Source organism: Plectropomus leopardus, chromosome 11 (genome assembly GCF_026936395.1).
Source record: "Plectropomus leopardus strain MGB_pleo_1.0 chromosome 11, ASM2693639v1, whole genome shotgun sequence".
NCBI classification, from domain to species: Eukaryota; Metazoa; Chordata; class Actinopteri; order Perciformes; family Serranidae; genus Plectropomus; species Plectropomus leopardus.
Genome location: NC_142186.1, coordinates 36,312,933 through 36,332,310, shown reverse-complemented (window position 1 = coordinate 36,332,310; position 19,378 = coordinate 36,312,933). Strand labels below are relative to the sequence as shown.

Sequence of the window (19,378 nt, the reverse complement as noted above, 5' to 3'; positions counted from 1 at the left end):
TGAAGGTCGTGACGAACGGTCGACAACAAGAAACCGAATCTGAGGGGAAACGGACTGCAACTCAAGAGCACCGCAAAGTTAAGAACAGCTTTTACTAGCTGAGCTACCTGTGTGCTGTCTTTAACACTGTTCACTTTCTTCACAGACCAGCGCAGACCATTTTCTTGCGCTTCATCGTGTTTTCTCTGTTGAGGGGGGGGGGCACCTAGGGGGCACTGCATCCATTTTTTCCACTCAAAAGCCATCCTTAACAGCGCCTCCTCACATTTTCTCCAGTGGAAGGGCACCCCACAGAGCACTTCATTTTCTCTGCAGGAGGGGCGTCCAAGGGACACCGTATTAGATTTTCCCCGATAGATGGACACCCTTAAGGGAACTTCTTCTCCACTAGAGGGCTCTGTATCGTTTCCTTTACGTTGAAAAGGCATCTTGGAGGGCGATTTATCTTCACTAGAGGAACGCCCTAAAATGCTCTGCATCATGTTTTCTCCACTAGAAGGTGTCCCTAAAGGGCAGTTTATCACGTTTTGTCCATTGGAGGGACACCGCTTATTATGGTTTTGCTACTAAAAGGGCACCGTTAAGAGCGCTTTGTCATTTTCTGTCATTGGGGCGAAGAACTTTTCCTGTTTCACATTTCTCCATCATCTGTTAAGAAGCAGCTGATTGTCACTACAGTGAGAAAAGGCATTTTTAAATCTCCCAATGTCTCCACTCCTCTCTCATTCTCCGCCAGTGTCTCCGAATGTCCACTCTCATTCTCCACCAGTGTCTCCTCTGGTGTCCGCTCCGCTCTCATTGTCCGCCGGTGTCCGCTTCGCCATCATTCTTCGCCCGTGTCTCCGCTGGTGTCTGCTCCACTCTCTTTCTCCGCCGGTGTCCAAATGTCCAATGCCCTGTCATTCTCCACTGGTGTCTCCGCCGGTGTTGACTCCACTCTCATTGTCCACTGGTGTCTCTGCCGGTGTCTCCGCTGGTGTCCCCTCTGCTCTCATTGTCCACTGGTGTCTCCGCCGGTGTCTCTGCCAGTGTTTGCTCCGCTCGCTTTCTCCGCCGGTGTCCAAATGTCCAATGCTCTGTCATTCTCAGCTGGTGTCTTCGCCAGTGTCTCTGCTGATGTCCGCTCTGCTCTCATTGTCCGCCGGTAAATCTGATAAAATACCTAAAAACAGAAGTGTATAAATGCTGTGCTAAAAAAAAATCAGCCAAATGAAGGTATTCCTGCACGGCAAAAAGCAACAGAATAAATGTTTTATTCAACGTTTGAACTATTTACTGAAATTATTCCTTCATGTGTCGCCTCTTTGTACTCAGCAACATTTGGATTAGTGATTGTAACTTATTACAGTTACATTTATTCTGTAATTTCATTCCTGTATCTAGTTACATGTAACTCCCCAACACTGATTTTTCTATGTTAAAGAAACTGAAGAAACTTCCTGTCAGCGACTGTTTTCAGGTCAGTTATCTGTTGGTGTGCCAGCGGTTGAAATCTGAAACCAGCGTGAGGGAGGATGTGAAACAAGACGAAAAAATACGAGAAACAAAACTCAGACAAACTGACAGTCAGAGAAACCGTCTCTGCACTTTTATGTCTCTGAATCAAACTGTCCTCTTCAGCGTCTGGTTTTCAGATTATTGCCTGCAGACTGATGATAATGATGGTGATAGAGAGGTCCGGTCCTCCTCCTCCTCCCCCCCCCGACCTCGGACCACAGTGAAGAGGAAGCTGTGGTGAGTCCTGCTGAGTGTTTCTTCAGTCACACTCTGTCAGCGCAGACAGTCGCCTCCATCTGAGCTGCTGTAGAGTCAACACCGAGGAGGAACCGATCTTATCCTAACTCTTCATCAGCTGCTCCTCCATCAGCTGCTCCTCCATCAGCTGCTCCTCCATCAGCTGCTCCTCCATCAGCTGCTCCTCCATCACCTGCTCCTCCATCAGCTGCTCCTCCTTCATGGCTCCATCAGTCCTCCTCCTCCTCCTCCTCGGCCTGCTGAGGTCCGCCGGCTCGCTGCCTCCTCCAAGGACCTCCTTCCTCCTCAGTAAGTCCAACAAACGACTCGACTCAATTGTCAAACAGTTTTAGTGTTCATATTATTTTATATTCAGTTATCATTTGCACTTTTGTCATATTTTATCTTTGTTTTTTATCATTCAGTCACCAACTTGCCCTTATCTTAAATTATCTTATCTTATATCATATATTATCGTATTATATCTTATCATATTGTATCGTTATGTATCGTAACTTATCATATCATTTCATATCGTATCGTATCGTATATTGTATTGTAAATTAAGATGTGATGATGCATCTTGTTTTTTTAAGGAAATTGCCCCTTTTTGAAATTACTATGAACTTACTATGAACTATAAAAACACATTTGTCATAGTGGTATTAATTTATTATATTTTCTATACCTTTGTAAGTCACATTATTTCTTATTACATTACTTTTATTATCAGGTATTTTATCAGAGGTTATATAATTGTATTTGTTAGGTTTTTAGACCCGCAGATTTTATGATTATTTTTTAAAAATTGTAATTAATACATCAGACTCACAAATCTTTTCACAGATGCTGATTTTCATCTGTAGTGAGTTTTTGTGAGTCATGTTGCGACACAGTTCGGTCTCATGATGAGCTCTCCGTTCTCCGTGATGTTTGTTAAAAAGGACTGTGTGAGATAAACAGGAAGCTGATGTAACTAGGAGTTTGGGCAGAAACATGTCGTCTGTCTCAACATTAACCCTTTTGGTATTTACAAGTAGTCAAGTGTCCTCGAGGACGTTTTTCATTTCGACATTGAATCCTCTTCTTCTCCTCGTCTTCGTCCCTCTGAGAGTCGCGTGTTCAGGTCGATTCCACTTTCATGTCTGAACTTTGAATATGAAGTCAAAAACGTAGTTAGCCTGACCACGCCCGTCTCTGTCCACAGCAGGGACATTTCAAGGACTTGAGGACTCTCAGTAGGTCCAGGGGAATCCTGTTATTTATGGAAAAGCTCTGTTTTTTTATTTACCCTTAAAAACTTTTTAACCCTTCAGTTTGATTATGAATCAGGATTAGATAAAATAGGTTGCTGTTTATTAGTATTGAGTACATAAAACTTTAGAAACAATATCATTACAAATCTGTTGAGTAAAGTTCGACAAATGTATTTATGTTAATAGTGGTGGAAGTAACTAAGTACTTTTTCAAATACAAATATGGACGGATCAACAGATTTTTTGGATCCAGGGTTTTTATATTATTATTATTATAACACATATTCTTTTTTAAACAATATTTATTGCCTTTACATTTCAGGTCCGGGGCTTTTTATAAAACTTTCAGAGCTAAAACTTTGGACTCGATGGGTCCAAAGGTAACAAAATCACCCTACCAGCAGCTAAAGATTATGGATTTGTTGTCTGTTTTATCTGGACAAAACTGGTCCCTGTGGCCAAAAAAGAATCTATTTTTAAATGTTGCAAAAATCGTCAGAAGGCAAAAAAAACAGATAAATGACGCAAAATTAAGAGAAATAAAATAACAAATAATGCAAAGCAGTGCAGTAGTGAAAAAGTAAAGTGGTAAGATAATTTACATAAATGCTCATAAAGAAGCAAATTATCTTTTTTACACTTTCTGTGCGATTTCAGACACACAAGATGTGACGAGCAGCACAAAATAAATAAAAACACTCTTAAAGTACCAAAAAGACTTAAATAAGTTAATGTGCTGAAAGTTTTGAAGCTGCTTCACATTTAATACAATCTGAGCTTTCCATCCCATAATAACCTGAGAATGACGGCTGCGTCAGATTTCCCTCCGATATGGAGCACGAATGTTAAATAAAGAAAAATAACTTTGTTTTTATCTGCTGCTGAATCGTTTACTGTTAAACAAACACGGAGCCGCTGCAGCGCTGATGTGATGCCGCTCATTTCCTGTCTGACGCTCAGAGAGGGTTTAATGTGCTGCTGGCATCTGTGTGTGTGTGTGTGTGTGTGTGTGTGTGTGTGTGTGTGTGTGTGTGTGTGTTACAGAAACATTATTTCACTGAGAAAAATACAAATCCACAGCTGTGAGTGATCAGAGCTTCGATCCTCGAGCGGCAAAGCATTTTATGTTTCTGCAAACCACGAATATGTTACATTTTCACATTTCATAGATATCATCATCATCATCAATGTTTCTAAAAGTGACGTAGTACATGAGCTGACTTTGTCATCCGGAGGCGGAGGGGATGATGGATGGTGTGACACCTCAGTGCCATTTTAGTCCCCAAATGTGGGTGTTTTTTTAGCAACCTGTTGCTGGGTTTGTAGCTGCCTTTTCGCTGCCAAATAGGGGTGCAGATTAGCAAATTTCTGATTCTGCAGCGTTGTTTTAGTCAGTTTTTTAACATCCTCATGCTGTTTATTCAGCCACTTTGTAGCCATCAAATGGGGGCGTTTTCAGTGACCCATGGCACTAACTGTAAACCCTTCTTATGATTTCACTCTGAATCATATGAAACTTTGTGACGTCTCTCAGGCTCCACCCACTCCACAGAGCACACGGATGGTCGTGTGATGCATTTTCAGGTGTGTTCGTATGGGCAGAGATTATACCTGAAACTGTGCTAAAAGGCTTGTGTGTACAGAGATCACACAGTGACAACATTTTTTATTTACATGAACTGAAATAAGTGGAGTTTGTCATGTTCACGTAACCATCGCTGCCACTCAAATAAAAAAAAAATCTGGTCTGACTCAGTGTTACCGTGGCAACAGCTGCTCATTCATGGCTGTGGTGAGACTGGTGAAGAGAACTGACTCTAACCACACAAAGTGAAACTGACTCTTGACTAATTCTGGATATCCTTTGGCATTTTTAGATGTAGTGTTGCTTGAGTTTCATTACTAATATCTAATAGATTTGTTTCTTTGATTTGTAATTTTGAAAACAGAACTATTTTGTCTTAAATGGTAGTTCTGTATCTGAGCAGCATGATGTGTGGAGTTCCCCAAGGCTAAATCCTCGGACCTCTTCTATTTAACATTTACATGCTTCCATTAGGCCAAATTATACAAATCAAATAAAACTATGACAACTATGCAGACAACCCACAAATTTACCTTTCAATCTCACCAAGAAACTGCAATCCCATAGATTTTCTCAGAGGTGGGTTTGTTGGATCCATCCAACAACCATCCAGCCCAAACTTTAGGCATCCTCTTGCTCCTATAAACATTTTTACTCACAGTGGTTCAAACTGACGCCATCCAGCAGTGAATCATGCTGCCACGTCAGGTGCCGTCAGCCATCCAGTGGCATATAATAACACCAAAAATGGTTGTGTTCAGTTACGTTGCTTTTGGCATCAGGATTTTATGCTGAAAGCACTGCAAAAGCGACAATATTTGACAACTTTGGAATGAACAGGCTGTTTTTACTTTTTTACTTACCACCGATATGCTGATGATGCCCTGCTCTATCTATCTATCTATCTATCTATATAGATCTAAAATGTGAAACAAAGAAATGACGCAGTGCATTTTGACTTCCAGTGAAGTTTTATAGACAGAATCGTCCCTGCAGATCATGTGAATGAGGTGACGGCGTGTCTTTCATGCGATCATATATATATCCGGTTGTGTTCTTATATTAAACTCTTATCTCTGTTCAGATTCTGTGAACAGTACTCTGCAGCTCTGAACCACATCCTCTCCAAACCTTTACCCACTTAGTCGGCCTCAGAAACAGGAAGTGGTGCTGTTTCTCTGGCGGTCTGCTGACTTCTGAAGCAGACAGTTTGTTGTTATTATCGCTCTTCTCTTCTGTCGCCTCCTGTTATAGTCTCGGTCTGGCTAGCACCTTAAAGCAGGCATTTGGTCCCCATCAATGTGACATTAGAGCTGAGAAGAATCACATTAAAAACCTCCTGTTTCCACACATGCTGAGAACAGGTGCATGATGGGAGGGCCGGGCCTCCTGAGACCTCTGACAAACTGCAGCTCTATCTTTATTCACTCAGGAATGATTGATGTTTGTTTAACAAATGATTTGTCCAAGATTTCAGTTGTAGTTTAATCACAACTGCTGCCTTTGACGCGTTTGAGCACACAAGTATTACGGGTTTATTTCGGAGAACTCAGTCGGGCTCTCAGTGCTAAAAAGGTTCAAGTCTTGTTTTCAGAACAGGAACTATTTTAAAGCCTTTATTCGTCATGTGCACAGCAGTTACAGCGAAGCAGTCATTTGTCATTAAAGATCTCAGTCACACTTTAACAGTGCTTATTAAATATATATATAATAATTTTAAAACGCAACTAAAAATGAGACCTAAGACATGTAATTGTGCAGATTTATGTAAATAATATCAAATAAAATTTGTTTCTGGTAGATGAAAATATATAAGTAAACTCTGGTGTGTGTGCAGGTTTAATAAAACTCAAATCAACATTATTTATAAAGTGCATTTCATTCAAAATTGCAATACAAGGTGCTTGACAATAAAACAGGAAGTAGAAGTAGTATAAAGGTTAAGTGCAGCAGTGCCGTGTTATTGTTGTTATTATTCAGTATTTTTGTGTCTCAGTAACATGATATGAGTTCCCCAGGGCTCAGTCCTCGGTCCTCTTAGATTTAACGTTTATATGCTTTCATTAGGCTGAAATATAAAAAAACAATATCATCAACTACGAAGATGACGCACATGTATCGACTCTGTCAGTCTGACAAATATTACGATCAGATCTGAGAAAAAAAACAACAACATGCAACTAAAACTGAGAAGATATAAAATAGTGCAGATATATGCAAAATAATATTGAATAAAATATATCACTGCGGTGTGTGTGCAGGCATAAACAGGTAGTAATATTAATTATGATAATAATAATAATAGTTTCAGATTTGCAGAACGCTGTTGTGTTTGTGTCCAGACTCTGCAGACAGACCTCTGGTCCTCTTCAGCCTCCCCGACCTCCACAACACAACCACGCTGCTGCTGAGCGACGACGAATCCACCCTGTACGTGGGAGCACGAGACGCCATCTTCTCATTGGACGTCAGTCAGAGTGATGTCATCAGTCTGAAGAAGAAGGTGAGCTGAAGCCGGTTCATGAACTCCCATGATGCTTTGATGTTTAGATGGATTATTTTATCTGTGAAGTTTCTCATTAATGTCCGATGTCTGTCCAGGTGGCGTGGAGCCCGTCCGAGAAAGAAATAAACGGCTGTCAAAATAAAGGGAAGAGCGCCACGGTAAGTCTGAACACGCCTCCATCTTCACGGATTTCTTAGATGATTTTCAGCTCCGTGTTGTTCGGAGGGAACATTTTCTCTGCAGTGAAACGCTGTTAAGCTAAATGTTATTGGCCCAAAGGTCTCAGCACGCTGCTTCATGTGAAAGTCTGACAGAAACAAACTTTCACACCTTCATACGCACAACAACCACCAGACCTTTTTACGCAGAGATCCTTTATTTCACCAACAAAACGCAGGAATAAATTCACTCCAGGCAGGTTTCTTGTGCTGCTCTCAGACACTTCTCTCAGGTATTTAAAACTGAGCAGATTTGTTTGATTTCTTTCAAAACACCATTAAAAACCCAACGAGCAAGTTGGTGTGAGATGTTCCGCAAATTGTTTGAAATTTGTGTATTTAAAGAAAAAAGACCAAATGTTGTGGGGAAAAGAAAGAAAAGCATAGTTGACACAAATGATAACATAGTATAGTATAACATAAATTATATTACAGAATAAATTGTAATATTCCCAGTTAATTGTTGCTTGTTCCTTTTGTTTGTGTTTTAATTAATTTTCTGATAATTTTCTTGTATTTTTGACTTATTTCTTAATTCATTTTTCTTCATTTCTTTTTTCATTACTTGTTGCTTCTTCCCATGTTTTTGACGAAATCAAGCCGTTTTATTCAGGTATCACAGGGTTAACTCAACAGACTTCCCGTCTGACATTTCTGTGCATCAGCAGCGCTTTATTGACAATAACAGAACAGGCGATAACAGTCAGCGACTCTGTTAAACTGCAGCTGACCCTGTCCTGTGCTCGGAGGGTAAATTATTTTCTCAGATTTACAGATATTTTCATTTGTTGTTCTCCTCTGAGTGAACGCTAACTTAACCTCATCCTGCCAGCGGTCCCTTTCACACAAACGTGGATTCGGTGCTGTTAAAGACGAAAACCCCCTTTTCTGCAGTCGTACCTTTGACTCAGAACGGCGAGGAAGCATAACGGCGAGACCTTGAAAAGGCAGGAAGCTGAGCAGAGAGAGCTTTGAAAAAACACCATTTTACAGCAAAAATGTTGTTCTTCATCTCCGTCTGTCTGCAGGCCGATTGTCCAAACTTTGTGCGTGTCCTGCAGCCGATAAACTCCACCCATCTCTACGCCTGTGGCAGCTACGCCTACAGCCCCCATGATGCCTTCATCGTACGTCAACGCAAACTCAAAGTCTTTATGATGTGCAGATCTGGTTGATTAGCAGCGGTGGTGTAAGAAGTATTTGAACTTTCTGTTACTTTATTCTTTTACTCCACTACATCTCAGAGGGAAATCTTGTACTTTTTAATGCTTCACATTCATTTTTCAGATGCAGATGAAGTTTTATTTTAAAATATTTATTTGTTTCAGTCTGATACATATTTTATTTTCTTTCGCATTATATTTTTTTGAAGATCTAATAATGTCTTTTAATAGTAATATATCAGAATATATCATAACATATACTAATAAATCAGTCACATCTGCAAAACAAGCACTTTTACCTTTATTTTTCAACTTCATTTTGCTGAAAATGATTTTTTGATTAACAGTTTTATTTGCTTTTACAATAACAAATAGATAAATACATACATACAAGGTTAAAGGTTAAAGGTATTTTTGACAGCTGAGTTAGTACTTCTACTTCAGAAAAGGATTTCAGTGCTTTTGTGTCCTCTGGTTAACGCCTGCATCTGACGTGTATTTTTGTTTCTTAGGTCTGCGTTGTTGTTATCGATAGAAATGATGGACAGAACTGTGAAAGTCAAGTTTGAAATTAACCGAAATGTTAATGATTTTCTCCAGTTCAGCGTCTGTTTGTTGTTTCGTCTCTTTCAGGACACAGACAGCTTCACGCTGGTCCAAAACGTCGGAGCTAAAGCTAAAGAGCGCTGTCCGCACAACCCCACGCAGACGATGACCGCCATCGCCATCGGTGAGTCCGCTATCCGCTGCTGCAGCGATCACATGATGGAAGTGTTTTATTTATTTCGGTATTTATTTATTTAGTTAGTTAGTTAGTTAGTTAGTTAGTTAGTTAGGTATTTATGTAGCGATCACACGATGGAAGTGTTTTATCTATTTATTTTTATTCTTATTTTTATTTATTTTGTTCATTTTTTTATTATAGTCCACAAACAATAACAAAAACAGGGCACTGAAAGGCAACGCAATCATGGGGATGGACGGAGACAAAAATTTAGACAAGACCCGACAGAACAGGACGAAATGGTTTATTGGAAGTTTATTTTAAGACAAAAACGCTGAACAAGCGAACATGACGCGGTCGAAACACACACACACACGTTCTGAGGAGAACCGATGCACGTTAACATGACTTCTGCTGCTTTTTTTGATCAGATGAAAGCGTGTCGGTCACATGTTTTGTTGACACGTTTTGTTCGCATGTTTTGTTCACGTGTTTCTAAACTGGACTTTGAGGTCGCCTGTCACACGTTCACACGTCTTGAAGCACAAAAACCTTCAGCTGGTCTGTTTATTTGTGTGCAGACGGCGAGCTGTTCACCGCCACGACGACCGACTTCAGAGGAGTCAAACCACAGATTTCTCGACACTTCAGCAAAAATGGCCGCCATGACGTCAACCAGGACACGTCTGTCAATTTACTGGAGGGTGAGTGACGCTAAGGGTTAACGCTGGCATCATTCATCAGAGAATTCAGAAGAAACAGAAAATCGAAAATGCCAAAAATCTGATTTTGGCTTCAGAGAGAAATCCTCCAAGTTTCAGCGAAATGAACGCTTTAAAATTCCTGATAAATAATTTGAAAAAATGTGTCGGAACAAGTTTTATTTTTAGGAGTAATTAATTTCAAACGTGTTCATAAATATGGTAATTAAAAAACACTTTTTCTTTTCTTTTTGATAATGTGGAAAACCTACAAATGAACTTGTTTGAGTTATTAACATAAAAGCATGTGTTCATAATTATGGTATATTTAATTTCCATAATTATGAACACACACGTTTCAGTTGATTCCTCATAAAAAATAAGTTTTTCACATTATTTAAAAGAAGTGTTAGTGTTATTTTAAACAGTAATTATAAACACACATTTTTAAGTTGATTGTGAGTAAAAATAAAATTGGTGCAACAGGTTTTTTAACATTATTTTAAAGGGATTTGAAAGTGTAACGTTGTTAAAGGGGCAGTTTGGCTCTTTTTTAAGTGCAAGATATTTTATCCTCGGTCAGTATTTTACTTACAGTAGATATTAACCCCAGTTCGGGGGGGCGGCAGGAGTCCGGCTGTGAACAGAGGCAGCAGCTTAACATATTTATAACCACCTAAAAAATTCAATATCAGTTTAACCCTTTAAAACCTTGATCACTTTTCTTGTGCTGCTTGCAGATGTCTTTAATTAGCATTTAAATCTATGAAACCTGAGAAAATCAGTTTGGTTTCTTTTTTTAAAAAACACAAGAATAAACATATTGCACAAGAAAAGTCCTGCAAACCTCAAAAAAAAAAAAAAAAACTCAGTAAAAAGTGAAAATGATCTGATAATTAGCTGAGGGGGGATTATTAGACCTGACCAGAAAACAAAGGAAAAAATGTCCAGAAAACTGTTTTTATAATTTTCTGAATTTAAAATTTTGACACAAAGAAAAGAAAATATATATATATATATATTGTAGGTATTTTCTTTTAGTCAATTACTTGTTTCTTGTTTGCTTGTTTTTTTTATTTTTTATTTTTCTATTCTTTGTGCATTTTCTTGTAACTTTTTTACTAATTTCTTGCTTCTTACCTTTAAGAGAAAAACGAAAACGCTGATATTTAAAAGCCATAAAAACCTCACATACATACTTCACATATTCTTGAGTCACCTCACACACTTTCAGCCAAACCACAGCTGCTCAGCGAGGTTTCAAAAAGCATCAGACTGAAGTTCCTACTTTCTGTCCGTGACGATTCATTTCCTCTTTGTCTCAGAAAATCCCCGTACAAGTCTGGAAGGGCCTCAAGCACTTCTGTGTGAAGATCTACACGTGTTTACATGTTTTGGTCTTTTATCTACAAACTCTGTACTGTTCTTGGTATAAAACCTTATTTTATCGATAACTGTGGAGTTAAAAAAAACATCTTGTTATTTGGAAAATGATCTGCTCCAAGGATTTGAGGTGAAAATACACCGACGGGATCCTTTAACGCTTTGAAACGTGAGGACATTGTCTTGATTTCTTTCAAGAAGATAGAGGAAGGCGATAACCTAGAGGAGACGGCATGGCCCAAAAATGAGTTAAAAATAAGAAATACAAAAGCTGCAAAAAAATATCGGAAAATTAGCAACAACAAAATAATAAAAAAGAAAAGAAAAAAGAGAGCCAAAACAAAGAAGAAAATGTCCTAGAAAAATAAAATAAACTATATATATGTATATACTGTATCATATTCTTTTCTGTACCATAATTTTAAATTTTAAATTACTTTTATAAACTGTTTTTTGGACATTTCTCCATTTGTTACTATTTCCTAATAATTCTTCCCTCTTTTTTTAAAACAATTTTTTTGATAAATTTTCTTACAATTTGTGTGACTTTTCTTGCTAAATTGGTCATTGCCCCCCCACGAGAACTCTGATGCTGATCCAGGTTTCAGTGATTCCTTCATCATCACAGTCACACAGCCGAAAACTGGATCTGCTCTCAGATCTGTTTCAGACCACATGGCACAGCAGCCTCAGCTTCCTCCTCTGTCATCACTTCCTGTATTTCAGAGCCAACGTTTGTCAGCGCGTCTGCGGACCCGTCCGAGAGGAAACTCTACTTCTTCTTTAGTGAAGTTGGGAACGAGTTCAGCTTCATAGACGAGCTGCGAATCGCCCGAGTGGCCCAAGTCTGCAAGGTGACAGTAAACACAGACAGTGTGATGATAATTATGAATATATATATACAGTATATATATATATATATATATATATATATATATATATATATATACAGTATATATATACAGTATATATATATATATAAAGAAATAACGGTAAGAGTTGTTCTCTGTGTGTGTTGGCGTCCCAGGACGATGTTGGTGGACAGAGGACGCTGCAGAATAAGTGGACGTCCTTTGCCAAAGCTTCTCTGCTCTGTCAGTTGCCCAAACAGCTTCCCTTTAACGTCCTGCAGGATGTGTTCACCCTCCAGCCGCCGGCGGGCAGCAACGCCTCAGACGCTCTGTTCTACGGCGTCTTCACCTCTCAGTGGTAGGAAGACAAACCAACATTTGGTGACGCTAAAAAAAGCCGATCATCGCAGGGCGGATTTATCCCTCAAACTGCGCACGTTGATTAGCGAATATAAAACACCCTAATGGAAACACGGCAGTTTCCAAAAAACTTCCATTTATTGCATAAAAGTTTTTATACTCCCAGGAGGTTGTATTGCAGGTGTTTTCAAAAAGCCGTAATTCACAAAACTTGTTATGTGCTATATTTTTAATTTGTTGATTAAAGTAAGATTTAATATTTAGGAGTGTTTATTTGTGGAAAACAAGTGGAAATGTTCACAGTAACTATGTTTTAGGTAAGACGTTCCTCTCAGTATTAACGTGAGTCATTTGTCTTTTCTCTGGTCTCCATCAGGTCCTCGGGTCCAGAATCTGCTGTGTGCATCTTTAACTTGCAGGACATCAGGTCGGTGTTCGCTGGGAGCTACAGGACCTTTGACACGCAGGCGCACCTGTGGAGTTCAATGGTCGGAAGACGGTCCCACCTGGGACAGGTGAGGAGGTCACATTCAGACATGCATACAGATAATGAGCCATGCTGCACCAATAAAGACGCCGTTTTCATCACATTTGGGAAAACTTTTGGTATTATATTAGCCATCGGTCTTGTTTTTTAGTTTGGAAATGCGGCTAATATCAAAGTTTAGTGTCTCATTAACTATCTCCAAAAATGTGATTGAAATGTTCACAACTATAAGAAAACCGAGTTCAAAACAGCTTATTTTGAGGATAACAGAATTTCTCCAGCAGATGTTTTGATTGACACCTCCTTGGATCTCACCTTTGTCAACTGTCTCTCGTCTCCATGACGACAGCCATGGAGCAAAGCAGAGTCAGTGTGGCACAGCTCTGTGTTCGAATCTGTTGTTCGAAGTCACGGAGCGTTCTGTTAACGGTTAACTCCATTACACATTCACGCCGCTCGACGCTCTGCTGCTCCGTCTCCACAGACAGAGAGGCTAATGTCTGATAATTCTTTATTTTTTTATGCATGTAAGACCTTAAATTACATATTAAGAAAGTTTTGGGTGATTTGGGTTCCCAGAGGCTTTTAAAGATCTCCTATAATGAAACAAAGAAAAATGGCGTCCCTCAGGGTTGGATTCTTGGCCCGGCTTTGTTCTCATTAATTTGAACTCCAGTTCTGTTTTTTAACTTTGTCATTGGATGTACGTGTTTATATTCTCCCGACAGTGTGGACTGGAGAGCGCTTCAGATCCTGATTTAGCACAGATAAAAAAGACTTTCCTGACCAGCAGCAGCGTGAAACCGATCGGAGGCGGTCCGATTCTCGTCTCCTCGGGGCAGCGATACAGTCACGTGGCTGCGATGAGGACACAGGCAGCCAATGGCAAACAGTACACTGTCCTTTTCCTTCTTACAGGTGAGACATCACACTAAACCGTGCTGATGATATTCACACAAGAATCATTTCAACCTTCAGGCTTTTATTTTGCTGCCATGTGAATAAGAAACCCGTCCTCTGTAATAACAATTGTTCATCGTCTCTGATGTCCAGAGTCTGGATTCCTCCACAAAGTGGTTTTGTTGGAGCGAGGTGTGCATTTCATCGAGGAGATTCAGGTCTTCGCTCAACCTCAGGTGGTCAAAAGCATCGTCCTTTCCTCCTCCAAGGTAAACCTCACACACACTCGGCATGTTGTGCCTTAAAAGTTTTTAAAGGAGTTCTAAAAACTGTGTCGTCTGCATAAAGACAACAGTTGAAATGTCAGATAATGTTAAAAAACGGGGAGTGTGTTGTAAGAAAACAGAAACGGATACACAACGACCCAAAACACGCAGCAGGTGTGTTTGATGACATTACAGAGTACACGTCACAGTGTTTTCTGCTCCTGTAGGGGGTCGTGTATGTGGGGACATCGGAGGGCGTGAGCGCTGTACCTGTGGCCAGGTGCTCCATCTACAGAACCTGCGCTCAGTGTGTTCTGGCCGGAGATCCTCTGTGTGGATGGAGCCGCACCAGTAAGGCCTGCACCAGCCTGGACCAGGAGAACATGTACGAAAAACTGACCATAATACATGAACGTTTCGAGCTAAAATGAACTCAGCTCTTGGAAAAGAAAGAAACTGCTGATTCTCTGTTGTACTTTCTATGTGACCTAATTTGGCCCTGTGTACTGACTGACAGGCTGTTGGTTTCCTCCTCAGGGCTCAAGACCTGGAGGACAGTAATGTGGAGGAACAATGTCAGGGACAAAGCCTGGTCACAGGTAACAGCTTCCTCATTTAAAGATAAACTTAAAGACAGATGTGAAGATTTCCGGTACATTTTTTAGAAACCTACTGGCTGATCTTCAGGTGATATTTTGGGATTTTTGTAGTGCGGCTCTAATATATTCATGTACAGTCAGTGTGTCACATACAGGAGCTGGCGGTCGGCGCTCCTGGTTTGCAGAAAGACGAGCGCGCACCCAAATGTCTGGATAAAATGTAATCTTCTGATGGTTGTTGAGATATTTCAGTGTGGACCAAAGTGTTGGATCGACTGACAGGTGGACTGACATTTCCTCCCACAGAGCTGAGCTGCTGGCATTGTTAACTTTGAAATTTGGGCAAATTGGCTTGATTTCTTAAAAAAATGGTAAGAAGGTAATGATCAACTTAAGAAGGAATTAAAAATTGGAAAAAACTACGAGAAACTTATCTGAAAAGCAGCAACACCTATTTGACCATTTTATAAATTGGTTTAATTTTTTCTTTTTGGAAACATGGTGAAAACGGAGATGACCAACTTGGCAAGAAATGTCCGAAAAAAATTTGGGAAATTTTGCCTTTTTTTTTTTTTTTTTAAGAGTGGAGAATCATTTTTAAAGAAAAACTAAAAATAGGTAAAAGTGTCCAGCAAATTAAACTTACAATCATAGCAATTTTATATTTAATTAAAAAAACATCACGGCCTTTCACTGTTTGTTTTTCTGAAGTTTTCCGTCCTGTAGAAGTCAACGTGAATTTGAACGAAGCTGTGAGGCTTCAGTGTCTGAAACCTTCAAACCTCGCCACTCTGACCTGGACCTCCCGTCGATTCAGAGAGCTGCCAGAGAAACTCTTCATCCAGTCAGCTGACGGCAGCCTGAGCTTCCTCGCCTCCTCCAGCACCTTCGGGAGCTACACCTGCGAAGCACAGGAAGGCGGGTACAAGGAAGTGATCCGAAGCTATAACGTCCGGCAGGTCGCTCCTCCGCGCTCCTTTAACCCCTTACCGAAGGCCGATGAAGATCATGTGACCAAAGACGAGACCTACGAGGAGATTATAACCGATGGGCCGACTTCGACAATGCAACCGTCAGGAGACACGGACGACGACCTGACGAAGCACGAAAGCTACGAATCCGTGACTAGTTTGAAAGACAAAGATGCCAAAAAAGGTGATTATGTAAACAAAAGTCCAAGCCAGGACGATGATTTGGGCTCCACCCCGAACCCCAAAAGAGACGCCCAGTCCTGGGAGGAGCCGATTGACGGCGTTCCCGTTAAACAGAGTTACTATAGCGAGCTGGTCGTTGTTTCCCTCCTGCTGGCGACCTGCATCTGCGCCCTGATGCTCGGAGGCCTCCACATGTGGCGCCAAAGGAAAACTGGTCTCAAAAGTCTTCTGGTCAGTCCAGAGGACGGCAGCAAGACAATCCAGTCCATGGAGAGCGTTCCCTCTCTGAGCAGCCCGGAGGACGGCGGTCCTGAGCTGAAGGTGGAGTAACGACGCCGAGGCCGCGTCCAATAATCGTACGTTCGAACGTGAAATCGTCTTTCTGAAGTCAGACGGATGTTAGTTTGAGGCTTCAGTTTGTGCTTCTCATCTGTTAGCGATTCGCCGCGGAAACCACGGTTTCAAATGACCTTTTTTGTCCGCCTGCCGCTGTAGCTGGCAGATTCCAAAATCTACGAGTCAGTGGACTGCCCTCGTATTTTGGCAGCGTTTGGCTGGTGTTAATTTCCAACCGTGGTGGAGATCAGTCTTTTCTTAGAAAGTTTGTTTCCTCTTCAGACAAAAAAAACCAAACTTAACAGTAGGTGTGTTTCCATTAACCCTTAAAATTGTGCAAATTGAAATTGCGATTATAAAATACATCTAATGGAAACAAAACAAAAAATTCTATACGCTCGCACGAGGTGGTATTTCAGACGATTCGAAAAAGCCGTATTTCGGGAAAAACTGCGATGGAAACACTTTATTTGCTTTTATAGCTTATATGATGTGTGACACCGAGTGGCGTCTTTATAGATGCCAATTTTACGTGCTTTTCATTCTTCTTGTTTTTTGAAAAAAATAATTTTGGCTGTGTTCATAGCATAAACTTTGCCAAGATTGTGTATTTTTGTTTAATCTTGCCTTTTTTCCCATATTTTTCAAAAAAGAAATCACATTTTCTCACATTTTAATGGTTTAAATGTTTGTTAAAGATGTCTGAACCGGCACAAGAAAACTGATGTTGATCCAGGTTTCAAAGGGTTAACCTGGTTTCAGTGATTTAATGTGAGCAGAAGATTATTTAATTATCAGTGTTTTAAATTCATGTCAGTCGTCTCCCGACTCTGGTTGAGATTAAAGACATTAAAAATAACTTATTGAGAATGTGGAACAGAGATGTTTAAATGTTTAATCTTGTTTAGACTTTCTTCACTGTGAATACTTTTTAAAATTAAATTATCAGTTTATATTTTGTGTTTAAAATCAGGGATTAGGTTAGATGAATATCGAGCCTTTTGTTAATATATTTTTTGTTATGAGCTCACTGTTGCTTAATGAATGTATGTAAACAAGATTAGATGTAAAAACCTGAATGTTATAAATTGGAGCCAAAATGTTTATATTTTTTTCAAATTAATTTAATCCTAAATTCTGTTTTTTTATTGTCTTCTCTGTCGCCACCGTGAGTCTAATACTGAAACTACAAAATGTGAACATTATGAATATTTAATCTTAATGTAGAAAATTACTGGTACAGCCGTCCTTATGTATGGATTTGCCTTAATTTAAACTCTTTTTTAAATTTTTATTTGTGTTTAAAATATCTACAGTGATTAAAACTTTGAAAACATTGTTTTGTTCTCACAGAGTATTTATCTGTATTTACACACACACACACACACACACATAAATACTGCAGTTTTACTCCTAATGATCCTCAAACTGCATTTTTATGTTTTTTTCTTTGCAAAAACAAAAAAGTCTACTAAAGTAAAATAAAGAATCAACATATTTACTCTTATATTCTGATTATCAAAGCTTTGACCTGAATTAGTTTTTAACATTTAATGAACAACATAATTATTAACCCTCAGGGACTATTTGGTGCTTTTTTTCTTCATTTTGTTAATAATTTTGGCTGTGTTTATGCATATGGCATACATTTTGGCAAGATTGTGTCTGTTTGTTTAATGTTGGAATTTCCAGCTCAGCTTCCACAATAAGTCTAGTTTAGTTTTTAAGTTTTGAAACCCATTCAAACTGCATTTTTTGATCCATCAGCCATCAAAGCAGAAAAAAACATGAGTTGTATTATTTCTGGGTGTCACTCTGGGCTTTTCCCTTGGAATTTAACTTTTACTATTTTCCATCTGATAATGTCATTTTTCCATAAATAAATAAATAAAATAGAATAAAATATACTCGACCCTACATTAAGTATATTCAAAAGAATTCTTTCTTTTTTCCATTTAAAACATAGTAAATTTAAGACAAAAAACTGACATTTAAAGGGTTAAAATTATTTATTATTTATTTATTTGTGATTAGGACTGACGTTACTTAAAAATAACTTGAAAGAAGCAAATAATGTATAATACTGTATGTATGAGTGAGTGTAATATGAAAGGGTTAATGGAGCAGCTGAAGTTGGTTTCAGACGGGTGTTCTCAGAAGTGATGCTGATGGTGATTCATGTGATGCCTTCACGTAAAATCCGAGAAAACTTCATAAACTATTGTTACGCACAGTGACTGGCAAAGCGAATATATTTTACAGGTCTTAACTTTAGAAAGTAGTTTCATAAATAATAAGGCCGCATAACGCGAACATTATTATATTTTAAAACTTTGTATACTAGTTTTATATATTGCAACATAATGCATACATTTTTATATTTTCAAAAGTTTATTTACTAGTTTAATATATAGTCATTTTCAAAATGCACATATTGTCATATTTCTCTACTTCGTAAACTAGTTTTATATATAGTAATGTAGCATAATGCACATGTTTTTTTTCTATTTCTAAACAAAATGCACATTTTTATATTTCTAAGCTTTAGAAACTATTTTTATATAGTAAAGTGGCATAATGAACATATGTTTTTATATTTCTATATACCAGTTTTATATACAGTAATGACACAAAATGCACATTTTTTATTTCTAAACTGTAGAAACTAGTTTTATATATAGTAATGTAGCATAATGCACTTGAAATAAAATACTTCTAAACACTATATACTAGTTTTATGTATAATAGTGTAGCATAATGCACATATTTTTATATCTCTAAACTTTAGAAGCTAGTTTTATGTGTAGTAGTGCAGCATTATGCACAATATTATATATATATATATATTATGTATTCATTTCCACTTCAAAGTAACGTGTTTGGCGGATGTTTGAGATTTCCGAGTTTGCGGTGAGCACCTGAAGGCAGCATCAGAATCAACAAAATAGTTCAGTCGAGGTCAAGTCAGAAAGCTTCCGCGTCTCCGCCTAAAAACTACCAATTCAACTGCAGGTAAAACTTTTATAACATCTTCAAACAATCACATTTACACATTTAAAGACATCAGAGAGAAGACTTTGACTCTATCAGCCGTCACGATCCGAATACTTTGAATTCCTCTCCGGCGCACTTCCTGATTCATCGTTAATGTGAGC

The 19,378-nt window shown here is 38.9% G+C and overlaps 1 protein-coding gene across 1 annotated transcript; it reads left to right on the top strand.

The window, feature by feature from the left end:
• Positions 1-2: 2 nt before the first annotated feature.
• LOC121945587 (semaphorin-4A-like) lies at positions 3-17,562 on the top strand. Its single transcript, XM_042489834.2, has 14 exons — positions 3-2,043; positions 6,918-7,078; positions 7,177-7,239; positions 8,328-8,426; positions 9,096-9,192; positions 9,768-9,890; positions 11,997-12,124; positions 12,298-12,479; positions 12,858-12,996; positions 13,697-13,886; positions 14,022-14,137; positions 14,362-14,519; positions 14,672-14,733; positions 15,445-17,562. Exons 1-14 carry the CDS (start codon positions 1,956-1,958, stop codon positions 16,215-16,217), a joined length of 2,379 nt encoding a protein of 792 aa, XP_042345768.2. The 5' UTR covers positions 3-1,955; the 3' UTR covers positions 16,218-17,562.
• The last annotated feature ends 1,816 nt before the right edge of the window (positions 17,563-19,378 follow it).

What these genes read in the sequence shown, in the direction of transcription:
- LOC121945587 (XM_042489834.2), top strand. Translation starts at nt 1,956, where the DNA reads ATGGCTCCATCAGTCCTCCTCCTCCTCCTCCTCGGCCTGCTGAGGTCC. An exon ending in ATAAAGGGAAGAGCGCCACG is followed by an intron (nt 7,240 to 8,327) that starts GTAAGTCTGAAC and finishes GTCTGTCTGCAG; the next exon opens with GCCGATTGTCCAAACTTTGT. An exon ending in GTCTGTCAATTTACTGGAGG is followed by an intron (nt 9,891 to 11,996) that starts GTGAGTGACGCT and finishes CCTGTATTTCAG; the next exon opens with AGCCAACGTTTGTCAGCGCG.